This window comes from Podarcis raffonei, chromosome 8 (genome assembly GCF_027172205.1).
Source record: "Podarcis raffonei isolate rPodRaf1 chromosome 8, rPodRaf1.pri, whole genome shotgun sequence".
NCBI classification, from domain to species: domain Eukaryota; kingdom Metazoa; phylum Chordata; class Lepidosauria; order Squamata; family Lacertidae; genus Podarcis; species Podarcis raffonei.
The window spans coordinates 62,581,114-62,601,177 of NC_070609.1; the positions used below are offsets into that span (position 1 = coordinate 62,581,114).

The 20,064-nt window shown below is 51.3% G+C and overlaps 2 protein-coding genes across 5 annotated transcripts; one reads left to right on the forward strand and one right to left on the reverse strand.

Moving 5' to 3' along the window:
• The first annotated feature begins 1,596 nt into the window (after positions 1 to 1,596).
• LOC128419539 (RNA-binding Raly-like protein) lies at positions 1,597 to 14,456 on the forward strand. Of its 4 annotated transcripts, none has more exons than XM_053400352.1 (7): positions 1,597 to 1,712; positions 3,495 to 3,573; positions 10,633 to 10,683; positions 10,860 to 11,008; positions 12,006 to 12,119; positions 12,973 to 13,127; positions 14,074 to 14,456. In XM_053400352.1, the coding sequence occupies exons 1-7, from the start codon at positions 1,655 to 1,657 to the stop codon at positions 14,110 to 14,112; spliced, it is 645 nt and encodes a 214-aa protein (XP_053256327.1). In that variant the 5' UTR covers positions 1,597 to 1,654; the 3' UTR covers positions 14,113 to 14,456. The 4 variants fall into 4 exon arrangements, with proteins under 4 accessions (XP_053256327.1, XP_053256328.1, XP_053256330.1 ...); XM_053400353.1 differs by having other exon boundaries at positions 1,674 to 1,758; XM_053400355.1 differs by lacking the exon at positions 1,597 to 1,712 and adding an exon at positions 1,779 to 2,004 and having other exon boundaries at positions 10,636 to 10,683.
• Positions 14,457 to 17,471: 3,015 nt separating this feature from the next.
• EXOSC6 (exosome component 6) lies at positions 17,472 to 18,979 on the reverse strand. The gene has a single exon (XM_053400348.1). The coding sequence runs from the start codon at positions 18,503 to 18,505 to the stop codon at positions 17,672 to 17,674; it is 834 nt and encodes a 277-aa protein (XP_053256323.1). The 5' UTR covers positions 18,506 to 18,979; the 3' UTR covers positions 17,472 to 17,671.
• Positions 18,980 to 20,064: the final 1,085 nt, after the last annotated feature.

Consider the following 20,064-nt stretch of genomic DNA (forward strand, 5'->3'; position numbering starts at 1 on the left):
AATACTAGCACCTCCAGATCCTGCTGCTTCTATACCAGGGTTAATTGTCACAACTACCCACCACCACGGTATCATGGGAACTGTAGTTTGGCAAGATGTTGTGAGAGGGGAAAAATATTCTTTGTGATCCCCAACCCCTTCTCATGGAACTACACCTGTTATTTATGCATTTAAAAATACTGATTTATTACATTTATATTCCACCAATTAGATACATTTTAGACCAGAGATGGGGAACCTCAGACCCAGGGCTCAATTGCAGCCCTCCAGGTCTCTGGGCCTGGCCCCTGTGACTCTCCTTAAGCCACACCTCATCCCTGGCCTTGCTTTCCACCTTCCTCTGGTGTTATTTTCCCTGACTAGGGCATGATATAAGTAAAAAAAACCTGCTCCTTTTCCCTTATGGGGTACCCAAGAGCCCATATAGAGTCCTTTTCTAGGTTCTCTATCAGTAGAAGAAAATAACAGAGACCAACCAGAGAATATTGAGAAGCAAAGCAGCTAGTAAGCCTGATCTTTATTAACTGTTGCAACAGGGTGCTCCCCCACATGCAGGAGAGAGGAGGAGGACCCCAAGCCATGCATGCAAACCCTTATATAGACATTTTAAATCCCCCGAAGACCACCCCCAGAAACATCATATATACATCACAGAAGGGGTGTAGCCCAAGACCACCCCCCAGATATGTAATACCTACATCACAGAAAAGGCGGTCTACAACAGAAATCTGAGTGTGTTGTTTTTACCGTCTGCCAGGTTATCTGTTAATGGTCACTTGACTGGATTACCTGGGGAACCTGGCCATTCTTTTGTAATGATAATACTTAATCCCTGAGCCAGGTCACAGGCTCACCCTATTCACACCTTAAATGTGCCTTTAAGGCAGGATTTGTGAGGACAGAGACAACAGGGAGGTTTCTGCATTTCCTTCCACCTTGTAGAGAAATATTTGAGGTGACTGAAAGAGTCAAAATGGCTTTAGGCCTTTTCCTGTGGGTTTTGGACATGTGGTTTATATATTTATATATGTGTTTGCTTGGTACATTTATGAACATTTATTTTTATATAATAAATGGAATGTGGCCCCTGGAAGGCTGCCTGTAAAATGCAGCCCTCAAAGTGCAAAAGGTTCCTCCCCCATGTTAGGCCTTGTAGGCACCATACATTTAATGCACATGGGTTTCCCGCCCGGGGGGGGAGGGCGAGAGAACCCAGGACGCTGTCGTCGTCCCCCAGCCAAAATTCTCAGCACCCTTAATAAACTACAGTTCCCAGGATTCTTAGATGGGGGCCAAAGAAAGCGCTTTCAATAGAAGCAGCCTCAATCCCTGGACTGAATGACCTGAGGTTGCTTTGCAGAGTGGGGGGGGGCAGTCCTACGGCCTAGAGAACGGGGGGGGGGCTCCTGCTTATTCCCTTGGCGCCCGATGAGGTTTCTCCACGCAGTCCCACGACCACCACCTTGGGCAGCTACTCTTCTTCGATAGGGGAGGGGTTCTTGCAGTTTCGCGCATGCGCCGCGGAAGAGCCGGGGGCGCCCACCTCCCCCACTATTTCCTTTAGCGGGGAGAGGGGAGGGGACTGGAGCATGCAAGGCGCCCCCTCTGCAAGGCAATAGCCCCCTGGTAGCTCAAGAAGCAGAGGCGTGTGTCTATGTGGGAGCTCAGCCCCTCCCCTCCCACAACGCCCCCCCCGCCGGGTGGCGGAGATGGTTCGTTCCCTCCTGCTTCGTCTCCCCCCCTTCACCAGGGCAGATGGTACGTTCCTCCGGCCGACATTCAGGCTGGGGTGGGAGGGAAGCAGATAGAGACCCTCCTTTCTTTAGCCAAGAGCGCTTAGGCTGCTGTTGCTGCAACCACCTTGCTGGGGGCTCGTAGGAGAGAGAGAAAGGCGTCCCTTCCTCGCTGCTGGGCAGGCCGGGCGTGGGGCTCCCCCCTCTTCCTCCCCTCCCCCCCTTGGGGGTGGCATGACCCTCTTCGGCAGCCGGGAAGGGGGCTGGCGCTGTGAGTACCGCTCGTGTGTGTTTCCCCCCCTTCCATAACCCCCGCCTCACCCCCGGGTTGCGTACTTGGAGTGGGGGGGGGAGTCGCTCTCCTCCCAAAAAGGGGACTAGGAGCGGGGGCTCCACCGCCCGGAAGCAATGAAAGAGGAAGGGGGAAGCGTGGGGGGGGGAGAGAGGAGGGTGTATCCGCTGGGTCCCCATCAAAAGCCCCATGCCGCCTTCTTTGATTTCGCTGCGCAGGAGGGGCGCACGCGCGCGCCCTTCCATTTGCTTTGCGCCTCTTGCTTGCAGAACGAAGCAAGGGGGGGGGTCGCTTCCGAATCCTTCAGAGACATCTTTGCTGGGCCCAACTCTGGGTGGGAAGAAAGTTGGATGAGGATTGACGAGAGCTCTCTCTTTAAAAAAAGAAAGAGAGAAATTGGCATTTTTATTTTATTTTTTTGAGGCCTGCAGCGCAAGAGGTGGCTAGGGCAACTTGGAGGGGTCTCGGGGTGGGGCTTCTATGAACCCCCAGGCGGGGAGCTGCCATGGGACCGGGCGTTGATGCACTTGGAGGCCGTTTGAGGGTGGGACGGAGAAGAGTTACTGGACCCCCCCTCCCCGGCCCTTGCTGGCCTCTATGTCCATCCTGAGACTTTGGCCTCTTCAGATTCTGGGAAACTTTCCCTTGCCAGACCAAGAGGAAGCATCCTTGCCCCGGGATGTGGAAGTCGGGACCCCTCCCCACATTTCTCTCTCTGCCTTGCAGGAAACGGGGCTCAGGATGCCTGGGTCCAGCATGCCAGTTGCCCAAGGGCTCCGGCTCAAGTCCCCCTGATGCTGGGCCTTTGATGGTGCCCTGGAACTGGAGTTGCCCAGGCCCAGGGAGCACATGCCCAGCCTCAGAGGTGTGGCAAGAGTCCAGTGGCAAAAAAATGTAAACACTTAACATGGTGTCCTAATTAATTTTTCAACTTGGTTATAGTATTAAGATGCGGTTGAGCAGGCAAGTCTTTTTATTCCCTGCTGTCCTGCCAAGTAAAGGACAATAATGAGATGCCGCTCTGATTTGCCTTGTAGACAGATTGTGTAAATGAATGGGGGGGCATCTCTTTGGTCACCCCCCCATGCTGGGACACTGCCTCTGCTGATACCATTAAGTTGCTTTAATTGTTTTTAATACTGTATAGTTTTTAGCGCTGTAACCTACCCTTAGGGTGAGTAATAAATAAATTAATAATACCTAATAATAATTATAATAATGCATTTCAGTTCCTTGTATTTACAGTATAGAGACTACTCTTGTCTGTACACAAACCTGAAAAATCTAAGCTGGTTTATATCCCTGTGAGATGTTCTAAGGATCTGCCCTGCTGGATGGGGTCAGCCTTGGACTTTATTAGGAGGTCCCTTCTGGAGTGACAGCGGCCTCCACCCAGCCTGCCCCCTCCTGGGCTTCTGGCCTCCTTCTTGCCCTGGGGTTTCTCTCTCATGGTCTTCCTCTTTCTCTAGATCTCGACATGGCCCGGGAGCCTAAACTGAGCCACACCAGGCCAAGCCAGAAGAGGCAACACAGCGGAGGCCTGTACCCGTGAGTCTTTTGTCACCACGGATTGGATCCGGCTGTGCAATGTCCCGTTTACTGTGTCTTTCCTGTCTAGGGAGGGAAGGGCAATCTGTGCGGCCCTCCAGGAGTCATTGGACTCCAGCTCCCATCAGCCCCTGCCAGCAAGGTCAATACTCGGGGTGATGGGAGTTGTACCAATTGCTTATGACCTGGTCATGGTGCCCGCCCCCTCAGAAATGGCCCTGAGAATCTCCTTCTCCAACCCATTCACTGCCTGGGTTGAGTTCCAGGGCACCCCCTGGCATGGAATTCCTGGTTGCTGGTGGTGAACTATTTATTTTTGTTTATTTGCACTTGTTGCCCTTGTGTTCCACCTTCCCTTGTCCCAATATGTTTAAGATGATGTACATAGTTCTCCCCAACCTCCTTTAATCCCCCACAACAACCCTGCGAAGTAGATTAAGCGGAGAGGCGGTGACTGGCCCGAAAGTGAGTGGGGATTTGAGCACTGATGCCCTTCTCAAGCCTCCTCTGCTGGGTGCTGACAAGCTGCCGTTTAAAATTCCCCACAGTGTCCAGCCATGGTGTTGGGACGTTGCGGGTATTTCAAAAAAGCCTCTGCTTGGCCTAGAGTGGCTGCTTGGCTCCAATCAGGAGGCATTGCTGCTGCTTTTTGCACCCAGAGTTGCTGGCAGATGGTTTTTGCCACAGCTACTCATGCTCTGGCAACTGAAAGTTTCCAACCACTGCTTATCCTCTGGCCAATAAATGTGGTGCTTGCTATATTTCTGTGCCTCTTGCAACTGGACTCCAGCTGCCCTCAGATGGATTGCTTTTTTTCGTCATTAGCTCATGACATGGAAAGCTGGAGCAGTGCTAGGAAGGGGGAGCATGGAAGCCCAAGGGATAGGTGCAGGCTTGACTACTGCACTAAGTGATAAGTGGGGCTGCTCTTGCAAACTGTTCGGAAGCGTCCGCTGCTCCAGAATGGGACAATCAAATGGTTAGCCAGAACTTAAATGCGGGAAACGTATTTGTAGCTTTGCTTCAACTCCCAGTTTTCTCTCAGGCAGACTCCAGGGGGAGAGTTTTTTCTATGGCAGCATTGCGGTTGTGTAACACCCCCCCCCCCCCGGGGCCACTAACCTTGCCACCCTGTTTCACGTGCATGGGCTGCGTTCAGTTTCCTATTTTCCAGGGTTGTAGTGAGAGGGATGAGCACTGTGCTCTTCTAGCGCCGCTTTGCTTCATCTAGATCCTCACGTGGAGGATATTCTGCTGCCAAGAAAACAGATTATAACCCTGGGATTAGGCAGAAGGGTGGCTTGTTGAGTTTTTTTGCATTTATTTATTTATATGGCTGGTAATGGAAATTGTTTGGTTGTAGCTGCTGAGAAGAGGAAGCCGTGGGGGTGGGGGGGAGGCAGTGACTGCAAGACTCTTTTCCCGTCCTCTTAGATTCTGGTGGGATCCGGTACTGGTTATGCGGCCATAATCTCTGCTTGATCTCCCTGTGTGAAGGAGCTGTGACATGAGCAGCTTGTAGGTAGGACAGAATCTGCTCCAGGGCAAAGGCAAGACAGAACAGGAGGTTAGGGGTGCTCCCAGACAGGGATGGGGTTGGTTTTATTATTAATTTAGAACAATTGTTATCCTGCTTCATAGCCCTGAGAGGCTCTCGGTGCATCTTAGCGCAAAAAAAATTGCGAGCGGGCTGTTGAGATATCTCAGATGAGTTGCTAGCAACAGGATTTGTTGTGATGATTGGATTTCCCCTGCAGAAAGGGTAAATGGGCAGGGGATAAGAGATGGCGTTTTGATGCCAACGCAGTTGTGCAGATGCTGCAAAAATACATCCAAAAAACACCTGTCTGGAAGCAGACTCGGGAAACGGTTGGGTGGCCACTTACGCATTGCCAAACCTGAGGAAGTCTAACCCTGAAAGAGAAAGAGAGAGAGAGACCCCTCTGCCTGATCTTAACACCTGAGAGGGTCTGTAGGGAAGGAGGCAAGCTTTCATATATTTGTGGCCTTAGCCGTTCAGGGTTTTAAACACCAGTGTGAGCTCCTTGAATTGGCCATGGAACTGAACTGGCAATTATAACAGGAGTTGTGTCTGTTATAAGCGGAACCCCAGCCAGTAATTTTGCCACTGCATTTTGGATCGTTTGAAGCTTCTGAGGTGTCTTCAAGGGCAGCCCCATGTAGAGCACCTTGTAGTATGGCAGTCAGGAAGTTACCTGAACATGGACTACTGTGGTCAAGGTGTCTTTGTCCAAAACCAGCAAACCGGATGGAGCTGGTAAAAGGCACTCCTATTTATTTATTTTTATAAATACAATCCTAGTCACTGAAGTCATCCAAGCCTCCAGTGAGAAGGCCAAATCCAGGAACACCCCCAAGCTATTGACCTGTTCCTTCTAGGGGAGAGCAGCCCACTAGGACAGCTTTTCTCTCCCATCTCTTGGACTCAGAAATTCAGGATACATAACAACGCTGTCTCTCAATGAGTTGTTTTGATGGAGGAGGCTTTCTAGTTAAATGTAACTGCTATAAATCCTGGGAATTGTCGTTTAACTGAGGGTGTAAAGGACAGTTTCCTAGTAAGCCCAAGCTCCCCTTGCTGATGCTGACCCCTGTCCTGGAGCCCTTGCACAGGGTGGCAGCAAGCGGCCATCTTAAATTTCCCACAATGCCACAGAACATCCGCCATAAGGCTGCTTTGGGACATGGTTGGAAATTTTAAAATGGTGGCCGCTGTGTGCTGGGTGAGACTGCTCTGGGAAGAGGTGTCTTCAAAATGTGCCTAGGGGAAATCAGTGGGGTCTGGAGGAGAGCAAACGCTGGAGGGGACTGAGGCGATTCCTCCCACCCCCAGGATTGTGGCCTTGCAGGCCTGTGGTCACAGGAGTAAGAACCAGTGTTGCTGAACCCACAGATGGAAACTTGGAAAACAAAAGGACTGAACAAAGCCTCCCAAAATAACTTGGAGGGGCAAACAATAGCTGCTACGCAACAGCTTTTCCCAAATTCCTGGCTTCGGCTCCCCTTGTGGCTGCCAATGTGCCGTCTCGCCGTGCCTTTAAAAGGAGGGGTGAAGGAGGGGTGTTGCTATTGCCGGGGGTGTGAGCCATTCTTCAATCCTTCTGAAACCCTATAGCTCCCTTTGTCCTGCAGCCCAGAGGAATAGGCCCGGGAGCTGAGCACCCTCCCTGGTTCACAGGCTTTCTCTTCCTCCACCATTTGGCCCCTGCCTGGGTTTGGCACTGGCTGAATTCCAGGATCTGCCCTGTTGCATACAAAGAGCCCGTGAAAGAGGAGAGGAGCGACCACAGGAAAGCAATAAGTTTTATTATGGCCTGAGCCTTCGCGGGCCTTCATCAGGCATCCTTCATCACTCAGGTTCTTGCCTACCAAAGCTCAGGCCATCCGAAGTGTCTCTTGTGTATGATACACACTTTCCTTCCCTTTCTTCAACGCTCTTCCAGAAATCTGGTCTGTTGGAGCCAGAGGAAGAAGGGCTGTGATGCAGAAAGAAAACCCCGTGCCATAAGCCAGGGTCTGTGTATTCTCTCTAAAGATAATGACACACCCAAGGAAAGCTGCATTCTGTGGCCTGTGCGAAATTAGCCGTGCAAATGTGCTGGTTTATTTTGTGCAAGTTCTTACGATTCTGCTAGTTATGGGGAAGGGACGACCAGCCACCCCTTCTACTGGTGGCAGTCCTCCTGGTTCTGCTCTGGAATTTTTTTGGATTCCTTGTAAAACAATTAAAAAAATATTATTCTAATCTGCAAAACATGGGTCAAGTAACAGCAACTAGAGGACAGCAGTGTTTGAGACTTGCAGGGCTGGCTATACAATAAGATGACCACCAATGCACCCCAGGAGAACTTCTCCCCATTCCCTGCCCCATTCTTCAAGTGAGCAGTCCCAGAAGAAAATAATGGTGGCCGCAACTGGCTGTTGACATTCCCCTAGGCATTTTTTTAGATCTCTGTATGTGTAGAATCGTAGGATACAAAGAGTCCTTTTGCCACACTGGTCATGTAGCTGCAGAATTCTTTAGTTATTATTATTATTTATACCCCACCCATCTGGGCAGTGTGTAGCTCTTTATCTCCTTGACATCTGAAGGGAGGGCATTCCACAGGGAGGGCGCCACTGCCGAGAAGGCCCTCTGCCTGGTTCCCTGTAACTTCGCTTCTTGCAGTGAGGGGGAATGATGGCCGTCCTGTTCGCCTCGTGTGGTTGTGCCAAAGGGTGGAGGGGGGGGGCTTCATCCCACCCCTGCCACCTTCCAGAGCCAGTTTGACCAATGCCAGAGCCCTTCCTTTAGGAGGTGGACAAGCCATCACCCCCGGGACATGGTTGCTGCTGTAGCAGGGAGATTTCCTGAGTGGACAGGCAGAGAAAAGCTGCACAAAACAATCTCCTGGCATCGAGGCAGCCACTACAGAGATTGACGGTGCAGACGCACAGTGAGGGAGAGGCTTCCGAGAGGAAGCGGAGCTGAAAATTTTTTCAATTATTCTGCAAAACATTCCCGCCGATGTCTGGCAACTTGGCTCCCACACACTCCCTTGTGGGATGGCAATCACTTTCCGGCTCTGTAGATAGAATTCGACACACACACACACACCCCTACCCTTGAATGCCAGAGGGAGTTGGAAATAAGGGGGTCTCACCCCCACCTGCCCCCTTGATTCTGGACCCTTTCCTGGATCAGATGTGTGTATTTGTGCAGGCTTTCCTCTTGGGCAAAGTCTCTTGCGTGGGAGAAGCTGGGCAGGAATGCTGGGCCAAGAGGAGGGCAGGGAAATGGAAGATTCCCGCTCCGTCCGGGGGGGACAGGGACGGCCTAGCTGGTTTCCCGGGAAACGAAGCCACAGCCGTACACCGCTCGGGACTCGTGTGCCTTTTAATAGTCGCATCGGGAAGAGGGAATGTTGGCAGGTGCAGCTTGCCATGCAGTGCAGAGAAAAGCCACACACACACCCCGTTAAAAAAATGTCATGCGGGAGATGAAAGGGCCCAGAGCCCCCTGCTATGGGGTGGGCCAGATCAGCCCATCGGGGCTTCGCTGCAGCATTCCTTCCCCATTCTTTCGCTTGCTCATGTGGCATGAGATTTATTACAGGCGCATCAGCGCCTTCCTTCAGGGGAGGCGTTCCTGCTGACAGCCTTCCCCCCTCCACCCCTTTCCATTTGGACCTGAAGGGGAGGCAGCTGGCACACAGAAACCACCATCCGTGAAATGTAAAATCAAGAATCTCTGATGGAAGATCAGCAGGGGGTGCAGGGTGGGGGGTCCGGGCTGATTCTTCCACTCCGGATAGAGCAAGTTTCTCCCTGAAAGAAGCCTTGACCCAATCTCACTCCCCACACTTTGGCCAAAGGGCAGGCCGGGTGTTGTCAAACTACAACTCCCATCAGCGGTCAGGGGGTTTGGGAGCTGGAGCCGCCTTGTTAGGGGTCCTGGAGGATGTTCTTGCCCCTTCCAGTGTCTGGAAGAGGCTCCTGGTCCTGTTTCATCCCCATAGGCCAGCAGAGCTCATAGCCAAAAGGCAGGTGCTGGGTGCTTAAGGTTGCCCTACCTTCAACTCTCCACTTCCATTTTAAAAAGAAAAGGAAACTCCCCTGGTTCTTTTACTTGTGGGAACAGAAGGAAAATCCTGCAGGGCGCATTCTACTGGGATAAAAGGAGTAAACCAGCCCCTACTTCCCAGCGACCACAAATGCTCTGGGAAAAAAGGATAAGTGGCAGGCACTCGCTTTCAAGTGGCATAAATATATGTTTTAATATAGAATATAATTACGTAACATTTGACATATTGCAATAACTGTTTAGGATCTGGTTGTTTTGCATTCATTTCCCTGCCCCCCCTCACTTCTGGCTACCTCCTCCGGTGCTCAAATTATTGGAGAAAAGGCAGAGTGGCTTAAAGAAATCTGCAAACTCAACCCCCTCTCCCGCCCCGATCCCTCCAGTTTTAGCCAAATCATGGCTCCCGCAGTACTCCTCTGGAGCAGTAGCTGAGGGAGCAGCCAAAAGGGACAGAATCGTAGGACTGTAGAGTTGGAAGGGACCCCCAAAGCTCATCTAGTCCAACCCCCCAATCATAACTGAAGTCAAGGGAGGGGGGTTGCTGGCACCTCTGCAACTAAAGCATTACTAACCTCTCTCCTCTTTAGTCTCAGGTGCACCAGGGCCAGTATAAACTGGGAAATGAATATGCACTTGAATGCCTAAAACCTGCACAGGGGAGCTTGCACCATGCATGATTTGGCATGCTAAATATGCTACCGCATATACACTCCTGTCATGCTGACTAGTTACAAAACCCAGATTTTCTTCCTGTTTTGCAACCTTCCTTTATTCAAGCCGAAGCACCCGAGGAGTTGATAGTGGCGCCTCCTGCGGTGGGTGAACATTTGAGATGCGTGCGGCAACACAAGTCTTGTTTCCAACAAAAATTGTTGCAAGGCGCCTTGCTGACGGCAGAAAGGCAGTGTAGAGATGGAGGGACAGTGTGATACAGTGGTTAGAGTGGTGGTGAGGTGCCTGTGGCCCTTCAAGACAGCACAGGAATGCCCAACTCCCATCATTTTAAGCTATTGGCCTTGTTGGCTGGGGCTGATAAGAGCTGGAGCTCAGAGATATCTGCCCCCCCCCCCAGGCTCCCCATCTCTGGGCCAGGAGTGGAGGAAATAAAAGGCACAACACTAGCGAAAAATGTTTATAAAATCAGGGCATTTGCAGATTATATGATTGTGATGGTGGAGAATCCAATTAATAGTACAAAGAAACTTTTAGAGAAAATGGAAGAATTTGGAAAAGTGGCAGGATTTAGATTAAATAAAGAAAAACCAAAAATATGGTTAAAAATATGGATAGTCCGAGCAAAAAGGATTTAGAAGAAGCAACCGGATTGCAAAGAGTGAAAAAAGCAAAATATTTGGGGATTTACTTAACAATGAAAAATATAAAGGCAGTTTTCCATGCGCCCGTCACATGGTGGAGCGGAGGATGTTGGGAAGCATGAAATGGCGCTGAATTACCTTTTCTTCTCTTGTCTGCAGCAGCACCTGCGACCTGGACTATGAGCTCTATAAAGAGGATTTGCCCTACAGGTGCGTTTTGGGGCTTTGCTCTCCCTCCCTCATTGCCTGCCCATCAACATAACGGGTGGGAGTGGGTTTCCCTCACCATATCCTTGGACCTCAGCAAACCCCCCCCCGCCGCCCACATTTGAGCTGTGGTTTCAAGGGGATTCTGCAACTGACCCTCTTGCTCTCGTTTCCTGCAGGGTCTACGAGTACCAGAAGATTCCCCCGCTCATCAGTCACATCCCGGTCAAGGCCAGGAGAAGCCACTTGGGGGCCGGGGGCAAGGCCAGCTTGGGTCCCCATGCGGGGCTGAGGAGCAGCAGCGGCTCCACGGCAGGCCGAACGAAGTGTAAGCACTTTGGGGCAGAGAGGGCCTGGTGTCCCAGGTGCCAGGGGAACTCTTTCAGCATTTAGCGCCGATAGTGAACGAGCATGTCAAAGAATGTTTGCAGTCCAGACTGTCTGAGGGACGGAAAAGCAGTGCTTGGATGTGACTAAAATCCCACACTGACAAGCACCTGGGTGGCCTGTGGGCTAGGAAGTGGGTCTAAAAGGGAGCAAAGCTGAAGAGCAGGGAGTCTCGTGGAAGGGTGTAAAGCAGACAGTGAAGTGGGAAACAGTAGTCACGGAGATGGGGAACGAAAGGAATTTCATGTGTTGTTTTGCACTCAGCAGCCAGTCTTTGGGGTACAGGTTCTATGGTTTTGTTTCCATTTATCTCGTCCTGATGTGTTTCTCGCAGAAACATGTTACTATATTGGCCTGAATATAAGCCACACTTTCCCCCCAAATTCCGAACATGAAAAGTTAAAGTGTGGCTTAAATTCGTGACCCTACAAAAATCGGCTTTTACAAGACTTCTGGTGAGGCAAGATGGCGGGCGCCACTGCAGCATGTAGCTCCTAGGACCACCAGCACAAGACACAATTTTAAGGGAGCAGCTTATATTTGGGTTTGTCTTTTTCTCTCTCTCCCCCCCCCCAATTTTAAAGAAGTGGCTTATTTGTGGGTGCAGCTTATATTTGGGCCAATACGGTAATTCGTTTGGGCTCTGAGTTCAAAAAAGAGCAACACTTCATAGGAACCTTTGTATCCATGCATGCGCCAAGGCCCTTTTGATTTGTAAATATGAGCTCCTTGCCCACCACAGCTTCCATGAGCTAAGGAGAGCAGCCAGCTGACTGCGGTTTTGATCCACACACTTGGACACAACTTGTAGCCTCCCCCCACACCCCGACAGTGACAAAACCAGTGAACAGCTGGTGTGAACCCCTCCCCACCCGCGTAGGTTTCTGTGGTGTGCTAGTAATGTGGTTTGGGCCGCTCACGCTGTCTTTCCCTTCCAGTGCGAGCAGAGGAGCTGCACTCCATCAAGGGAGAGCTAAGTCAGATTAAAGCTCAGGTGGACAGCTTGCTGGAGAGCCTCGACCGGATGGACCAGCGACGGGAGCAGCCCACAGGTGAGGAGGCGCGTGAGAGTCGAGGAGCTGTGAGGATGAACAGCAGCATTTTGTTGCAGGTTTTAGGCACAAGCACACATAGCAAAGATCAGATTTTCTGGTCACAAAACTGACCAGAAATTCTAAATCCTAGCTTCCTTGTCTACAGCAGGTTTGTGGGCTGGAACATCATTAGGATTTCTGCCTGCCTGTAAACTCATTGAGGTGCAGGACCTGGCCCAGTGGAGCAGGAGGCACCTGCCTTGTGGCATCATCATCATTAATAATGATAATGATAATAATGATGATGATGGTGATAATAATAATAATTTTTATTATTTATACCCCACCCATCTGGCTGGGTTTCCCCAGCCACTCTAGGCGGCTCTCAACAGAATATTAAAATACAATAACCTACTAAACATTAAAAGCTTCCCTAAAGAGGGCCGCCTTCAGATGTCTTCTAAAAGTCTGGTAGTTGTTTTTCTCTTTGACATCTGGTGGGAGGGTGTTCCACAGGGCGGGTGCCACTACCAAGAAGGCCCTCTCCCTGGTTCCCTGTAACTTGGCTTCTCGCAGCACGGGAACCGCCAGAAGGCCCTCGGCACTGGACCTCAGTGTCTTGGCAGAACGATGGGGGTGGAGATGCTCCTTCAGGTATACTGGACCGAGGCAGTTTAGGGCTTTAAAGGTCAGCACCAACACTTTGAATTGTGCTCAGAGCATAGCAAACCTAGGCTCAGTGCCTAGGTGGGAGACTGCCTGGGAGCACCACAAATGGCACCCAGCAGCAGGAAAAAGGTGGTGCGGAAGTGTGATGAATGTGTAAGGTGGTGTAATGTGGCCAGCTTGCCTGCTTTGTCTGATCCCTCAGGCTCCAAGGAGGTCAAGAAGAAAGCAGCCGCTAGCACAGAGGTTTCCTACTCAGCAGGGGAGACCACCCGGAGGAAGGAGAGCCCCGTGCAGGATGGCCGGGCTGCTCTGCCGGAGGTGGACAGTGCAGAGGAGAGCACAGACACCGAAGAGGCGGTGAGTGGCAGCACCGAGGGCGGAAGAGCAAGAAGGGGAGCAACCGTGAGGCTGCAGGTCTCTCCCTCCCTCTTCAGTGGAAATTCGGGAACGCAATGCGATTTGTGTGTGTGTGGTACCATGCAGATACAGTACTGCATTTTATTGCTACAGCATTGCAAGCCGCATCTGTCCAGAGCGTCAAGGGTCAAAGTGATACCTTATGCAGGAAAAGCTACCGGGGTCTCTCAGGATTGTCTCTTGCAAGAGCCCACTGAGCCTTCCCCCTCTGCCTTTTTGTGCAAGGCAAGGCTGCACTGTTTCCTAAGCTTTTCCGCCTTGCCTGCATCTGCACCATTAAGCAAGGGCTGTAGCTTTGCATCTCATTATGTGCCCCAAGACACACACACACACACACACACGCACACACACACACACACACACACCCCTTGCAAGCTCTGGGGTGGGAGAGCTGCTAGGAGCTCTCTCAGGCTATTGGAAGCCCACTAACTCCACAAGTTGCACAAAGGTCAGGTCACGGCCATCATCAAATGTTGAGTATTTGAATGGTTTTGGTTTGATCAATGTTGTGTTTGTCATGTGACTTGGAGGGACTGTGCCTATCATAGAGGCAAGATGGCCAGAGGGACATGGGGAGGGGGAGACTTGTAGAGCAAACACCAGGGGCCCAAATTCTTCTGAGGGGTTTAGCAACCGTTCCCGCATTTCTCAGGGAACTTTGGGAATTGTAGCTCCCAGAGATGAATAGGTGGTGCCTCCTGTTGACTCTCAGCACCCTGATCAAACTGCAGTTCCCAGGATTATTTGGTGGGGGGAGCTGTGCCCATCTAAAGTGCTTCAACTCTGCTTTAAATATGCAGCGCAGATTGGGGCTGAGGATTCAACAGAGAAAATGCTGAGTTATGCCTCAGGGACGAGGCTGACAAAGCCTCTTCTTTCATTGCAGGCAAGGAATCACACGTTGGACCTGGAAGGCAGCCAGTAAGAGGACCTGGAGTGCCCCCAACCCCTTTGCCCGGCGTTTCCTTCCTGTGTTTTGTATTCCTTCCGATGCCTCTGGCCAGTGCTGCGTCCGGCGTCAGTTCCCTGCCGTCAGGGCTGGTGCAGAGGCTGAGAGGCCCACCACGGTCTCCCTCGCACCTTTTTCTGGCCTGGCAGAGAGAGACTCCTGTGGCGCGTTCGAGGGAGAAGCAGCTTGGTGTTCTTTGTTGTGAAAATTAAAATATGCCAATGTGGGAGACGGGTGGGCAAAGCAGGCAGTGCCAACTTCGCACTTGCCCAGCTCAGCATTAAACAAAAAATAAAGCAGTTCCCATCTCCTACTGATAATGATGTGTTGCTTGCTGCCTGTCTTAGCTACAGATTCGCCATGTGCCAGACCAGATTGATTGCTGCCTTTTATCATTTCTGAGCCTGACGTGTCTGCTCAGAAGTACATCCCATGAGCTTCAGTGGGGCTTCCCCCCAGGTATGTGGGCAAAGGAGCGCAGCCAGATTCCCCAGCCCCCCAGATGTTGCTGGACTGCAACTCCCATCATCCCTGGCCATTGCTGAATTTGGCTTAGGGCTGAGGAGTTGTAGTCTGAAACATCCAGAGGCCACCAGGTTAGGAAAGGATGCTCTAGATTCAGAAGTCCTGTGGGATCAGACACAAAGCCCATCCAATCCAGGGTTGGGAAATCTGTAGCGCCCCAGATGTTGTTCCCCCAGCTTCCATCAGCCTGGACCCACATGCCCAATGGTCAGGGATGATGGAGAACTTCAGCCAAACATCTGGAGGGCCAAAGAATTCCCATTGCAGGTCTAATCCAGCATCCTGTTTGCCACAGAAGCTGGTTGGGTGCTTCTGGAAAGCCCAGATGACAACCAAAGCCTTTTCCTGCTGCAGTTTCCCAGCAGGGACCCATGTTTAGAGGCATCTATGTGCTGCCTTGGAGGTGGCATGCAGCCATTGTGCCTAGTCGCCACTGGTAGTCTTTTCCTCCATATACGACTTAATCCCTTCTAAAGGTGTCTGTTTGTGGCTCCCAGCAGTGCTTCACTTTCTGTCAGTGCCATCAGCTGACCCTGATTTCTATTACTATGATGATGCGGGGAGGGGGAACAAATATTCTGCAAAACCATAAATGTCCCTTGTGTAGATGGCTAGCTGCTTCTGCACCACCGGACAACAAAGACAGGAGTGATTACTGCAAGTATATTTTGCAAATATTTTTGAACATGGGTAGGCAAACTAAGGCAATCTCAATCCGGCCCACAGACAGTCCAGGAATCAGTGTGTTTTTACATGAGTTGAATGTGCCATTTCATTTAAAATGCATCTTTGGGTTATTTGTGGGGCACAGGAATTCCTTTTTTTCAAAATATAGTCTGGCCCCCCACAAGGTCTGAGGGACAGTAGACCAGCCCCCTGCTGAAAAAGTTTGCTGACCCTTTTTGAACTTGTAAAATCCACTGGTCTGAAACCTGGCAACTGACCGGCCTTCTCAGTCTTCTATAATAGCACTGGGCATGTGCGTTGCCCGTGAGCTTTGTATAGGAGCTCCTCTGAGTTTAGACCATCTTCTTAAGAGATGGCAAGTCCCTAGAATGGTCTAGGAAAGCCATCCACAAGATGCATGGTTTTATAATGTACTTAACCCAGTAACCATTTTTTCAGGACATTGTTGCACCGGACCAGCAAAAGATATGCATGTGACCTCGCTTTAAACCTAAATATATTGGTGCTTATGTCAGTGCCAGGGTTTATTTCTGGCTATGCTAACCTGAACCCTAATCTAGTTGTGTGGGCACCTTTTGTGCTATTCCAGATTTTACATAGTATCTCATTTTCACTCTTCTTTTTCCCAGTTTACTCCATTCGTTGACACTATAGTAAATTCTGGAGTCCATAAATACACACTACACTAGTAGACTTCAACTGGTGGCCTGGGACCCAATGCTGGGTTACGGTCTGATCTAAAACTGATCACAACAGCAGCATTCCCACCGTGCAAATACATGGCAAGAAAACAAGACATGGGCTCCCAAATGTTGGTTTGGCTTGAAAGTGGTTCCCGAATTTGAAACTGTTGCAAGACGACTGCATCAACTCCACAGTGAGAGTAAGAGGGAGAAGACATGAAAACCAAAAAGCCTTAAGTTATGCAAAATAGTGTATTTTAATTAGAAAAAGAGACTTTATTACAAGTATCTAATAAACCTTTCTCCATGAAGAACAACTTCTCAAGCCTTGCATATCACAAGATATTAGTAGGTCCTAGTAAATCAGACCAAGTATTAATGAGTCCATGACAGAAGCAGATTGTGCTGGAAGTGGCCACTGAATAGTCAACCTGCAACTCGCTGCCAAATTAGCTAATCACTCTACATTCACCTTGACCCCATTACGAGTTACTGGCTCACATCCATCACCTCTGCAAGAAGAAACCATTTCAATCTTTAGGATGCCCATTTGAGGTTGACCTTTTAACAAGGGAGGTCACACACAATTTATTACACCACGCGTCTGCAAAAGGAGATTTCACATAATGAAGTAGTCTGATACAGTGTTCTGACTTTAGTCCCCATATGTTGAACTAAACTTCCCATCATCCCTAGCCAGATTAACAGATGAGATGATGGGACTTGTAGTCCCAATAATGTCTGAGGACCCAAAGTTGAAAAACATCAGAGTAATTTCAGCAACAAACATTTAGCCAATACAAAAAAAGAAACTTGCTGTATTTCCTAAGAGAAAATGCTGATTTTTAATTTTTTGTTTTTGTTTCAAAGCAAGGAGTTTCAGGGAAGTGGGGAGGAATGCAGAGAATGATGTCACCTTATTGACAATTGCCTCAATGCAAAGCACACTGATTTGGAAGGAAACTCCTTTGAAATGAGGGTAGCTTTCCAAGAAAGGTTAAGAAGCAGGATGTGAGGATTAACCCATTTTGTTCCTTGACACTTTCGAAGTGTAATATTTTTAAACTTTGGAATTTTGAAAGCAAACATAGCTGCCAACAACACTGGACTAATGAACAAATGCAGATTCCTATCCCAAACTGATAATCATAGCAATTTGAAAACTCAGACCAAGGTAGAACTTTGGATTCAACCAGCAGCAAATAACCCTTTTTTGTTTTTCTTGAGACTCAGACTGTGCGCACATGCACACACATATCATATATTTACAACATTTAAAGCAGATTTTTTTCTCCCAGATCCCAGGAACTGGGTGAAAACAACACAGAGCAATAATTCCCGGCACGTTTAATAAACTAGCTTTCTGAGCTTGAAGGTGATAGACTTTCGGAAGTGTCTCTCCGTCGAAGTATCATTCGCAAAGAGCGCGGAGGTAGGGGAAAAGGGGTCGGCTCACCTTCCCTGTACCGCGACTGGGCCCATAGTGGTTGCGGTTCCTCGCCAAGGAGGAGGCCAGGCAACTTCACCTAGGGCGGGTAAACCACGCTCAGATCCCGGATCCAAAACCACGATGCAGCCGAAGCCCAAAGAGACATCGGAAGAGGAGTCCGGCGAGGCGCTGCCCGAGAAGTTCCCGGAGTTCAGGCGGTGGCGGCGGGAAGCTGGGCCGTGTCTGTGTCGGTCGGCGCTTGGGTGCCTGGCGTGGGTCGGCGCTTGGCAGCACGCAGGAGGCTCTGTCGGAGCAGCGGGTAGAGGCGCTGGCATCCGTCGAGGCCGAGGCGCACGGCTTGCGCCCAGCTGTCGGGGGGCCCTCCCTCGCCGCTGCCCAGCAGCCCGGCCACCTGGTTGAGCGAGGGCAGGAGCGCCACGGTGAGGCGGGCGTCGGCGGCGCGCTCCTCGGGCTCGCTGGGCTGCAGGCGCCACTCTCCGCCCGGCGCCCGGCACAGCGCGCACGCCGCCACCAGGTCGTAGAGCTCCACTCCGGCGTCGGCCAGGGCCAGCCCCGCGGCGCACAGCGCGGCCGCCAGCGCCGAGCCGCCGTCCTGCAGCAGCAGCGCGCTCACCTCCAGCTGTGCCCGTGGGTAGCGCGCCAGGCGCACGGCCGGCTCCAGTGCCTCCTGCAGCGCCAGCGCCAGCTCGGGCTCCCGCTCGCTGGGGCGGATGCGCGCTCCGCGCCCCGAGAAGGGCGCCCGTCGGAACTCGCACACCAGCCGCCCGCGGGGCTCGCCCGGAGCCGCAGCGCCCGCGCCGCCGCCGGCTTCGCGCGGCCCGGCCACGGAGCACAGCACTTTGGTGCCGCCGTGGAGCTCCACGTAGGCCGAGCCCTTGGCCTGGCTCAGCAGCCCCGCGCGGGCGAAGAGCGGCTGCAGCGCCGACGGGTCGCGGGGTGGAACCTCCGGGGCCTCGACGGGCGCGAAGAGCAGCGGCGTCTGGGACTCCTCCGGCCCCGGCACCCGGCGGTGGTCCAGCGGCATGGCTTCTTTGGCTGCTGGCGCGCCGCGCTCCGGAAGGGGAAGAGGAAGCTGCTCGAGGGAGGGACAGGCGGAGGGAGCTGCGGCTTCGCTTCCGAGGCGCACGGGCGGTTTAGCGCCGAAAGAGCGCCGTGGCGGAGAGGGGACCTGCAGCCCCCGCCTCGCAGACACCCGTCGAGGCAGGGAGAGCGCCTCGATTCCCGCATCCCAGCAGCTGCGGATCCTGCACTCAGAAGGAAGCCTCCGGGCTCCCTGGTGGATTCCAGTTCATCTTGGCTCCTGCCAGAAGAGCCGGTGGCCAGGGTGGAGGGAGTTGTGCCCCAGGGCTATCCATGATTAAAGAGCCGTTTTATATCCATTTTTTTGAGTTTGGCAAAGAAATGAGCAGATTCAGGGCTCTTGCAGTTTCTGATGGGTTGGAAGCTGCATGTGCCTTAGTTTTGGGGTGTCACCCACAAGGTGCCCTCCCTCTCCAACTGGCTACAGAGAAGTTTTTACAGCAACAAACTCGGGATTTCCAGCACAGAGTTCCTAGCATTTCCGACCAGCTGAGTACAGCTCTCCCCACTGTGTTATCACTGCTTACAAAGGTGCATCTTAGAAGTGGGATTCTTGGCACTCAGCAGCCTCACTCACTATTAGGGAAATATCAGAGCTTGATGCATATAGGCTTAAAGCAAGGCACAGCTATGCTTTTTCTGCCTTTCTTCAGGGAAGAGGAAGGTGGTGGGTGGGGAGTTTCCAATCTGGGCTGAGCCCTCACTTACGTTCTGGACTAGCAGAAGCCACAAACCTGCAGCTGAGCCTCCAAGATGTACATGGCATTGCAAGTGCCAGAGCACCACTCTGTGCAACTTTAACTAGGACAGAGAAAGATATTGCCATCGCAGACGCCCATGAGCAAGTGGGCACAGCTGACCTCACTATCCTGGTCAAAGTCCCCAAACTGCTTGGGCTTAGTCACTCATTGCCCCGACAGCCACACTGCTCCCCTCTTCTGGCCCACATCAAACTAGATTAGAGCTATGCGCTATTTTATGAAGTCATGCCATCTGTCACATTCTGTTAGTAAATGCACAGGTGAATGGCAATCCTATTTTGGAGCTCTGTCTCGCTATGGAACATCCAAGCTGTCCCTACATCCCAGCTGCTACCATGGAACATTTAGCCTTTGTTCCAGTTAGCAAACAGTACTTTTACACTGTGAGCCTGCTGCTCCTGTGTGTATGGATGTATCAACTATTTCCAAAATTTATTATCCCTCTGTAATATGCTGTGCCACTGAGGATTTGTTCTTGTCATGTCAACAAGGCTGGAAATGATTAATGCCAGGATGGCATTCATTCATCTGGCTTCCATGAGGCCAAATGAAGCCTGGCGCTCAGAACCCCATCCTCCTCCCATGGCCAGGTGATGTCTGCTCCATTAAAGCTTGCTTTCAGAAAAGATCTTGGGCTTAGCATTATATATGAAGGGGGAATTGTAAATTATGACGAGCAATAGTTAAGCTTGCACGCTGGCTTCTTTAGCAACAAACCATCATTTGCTGTAATCCACAACCT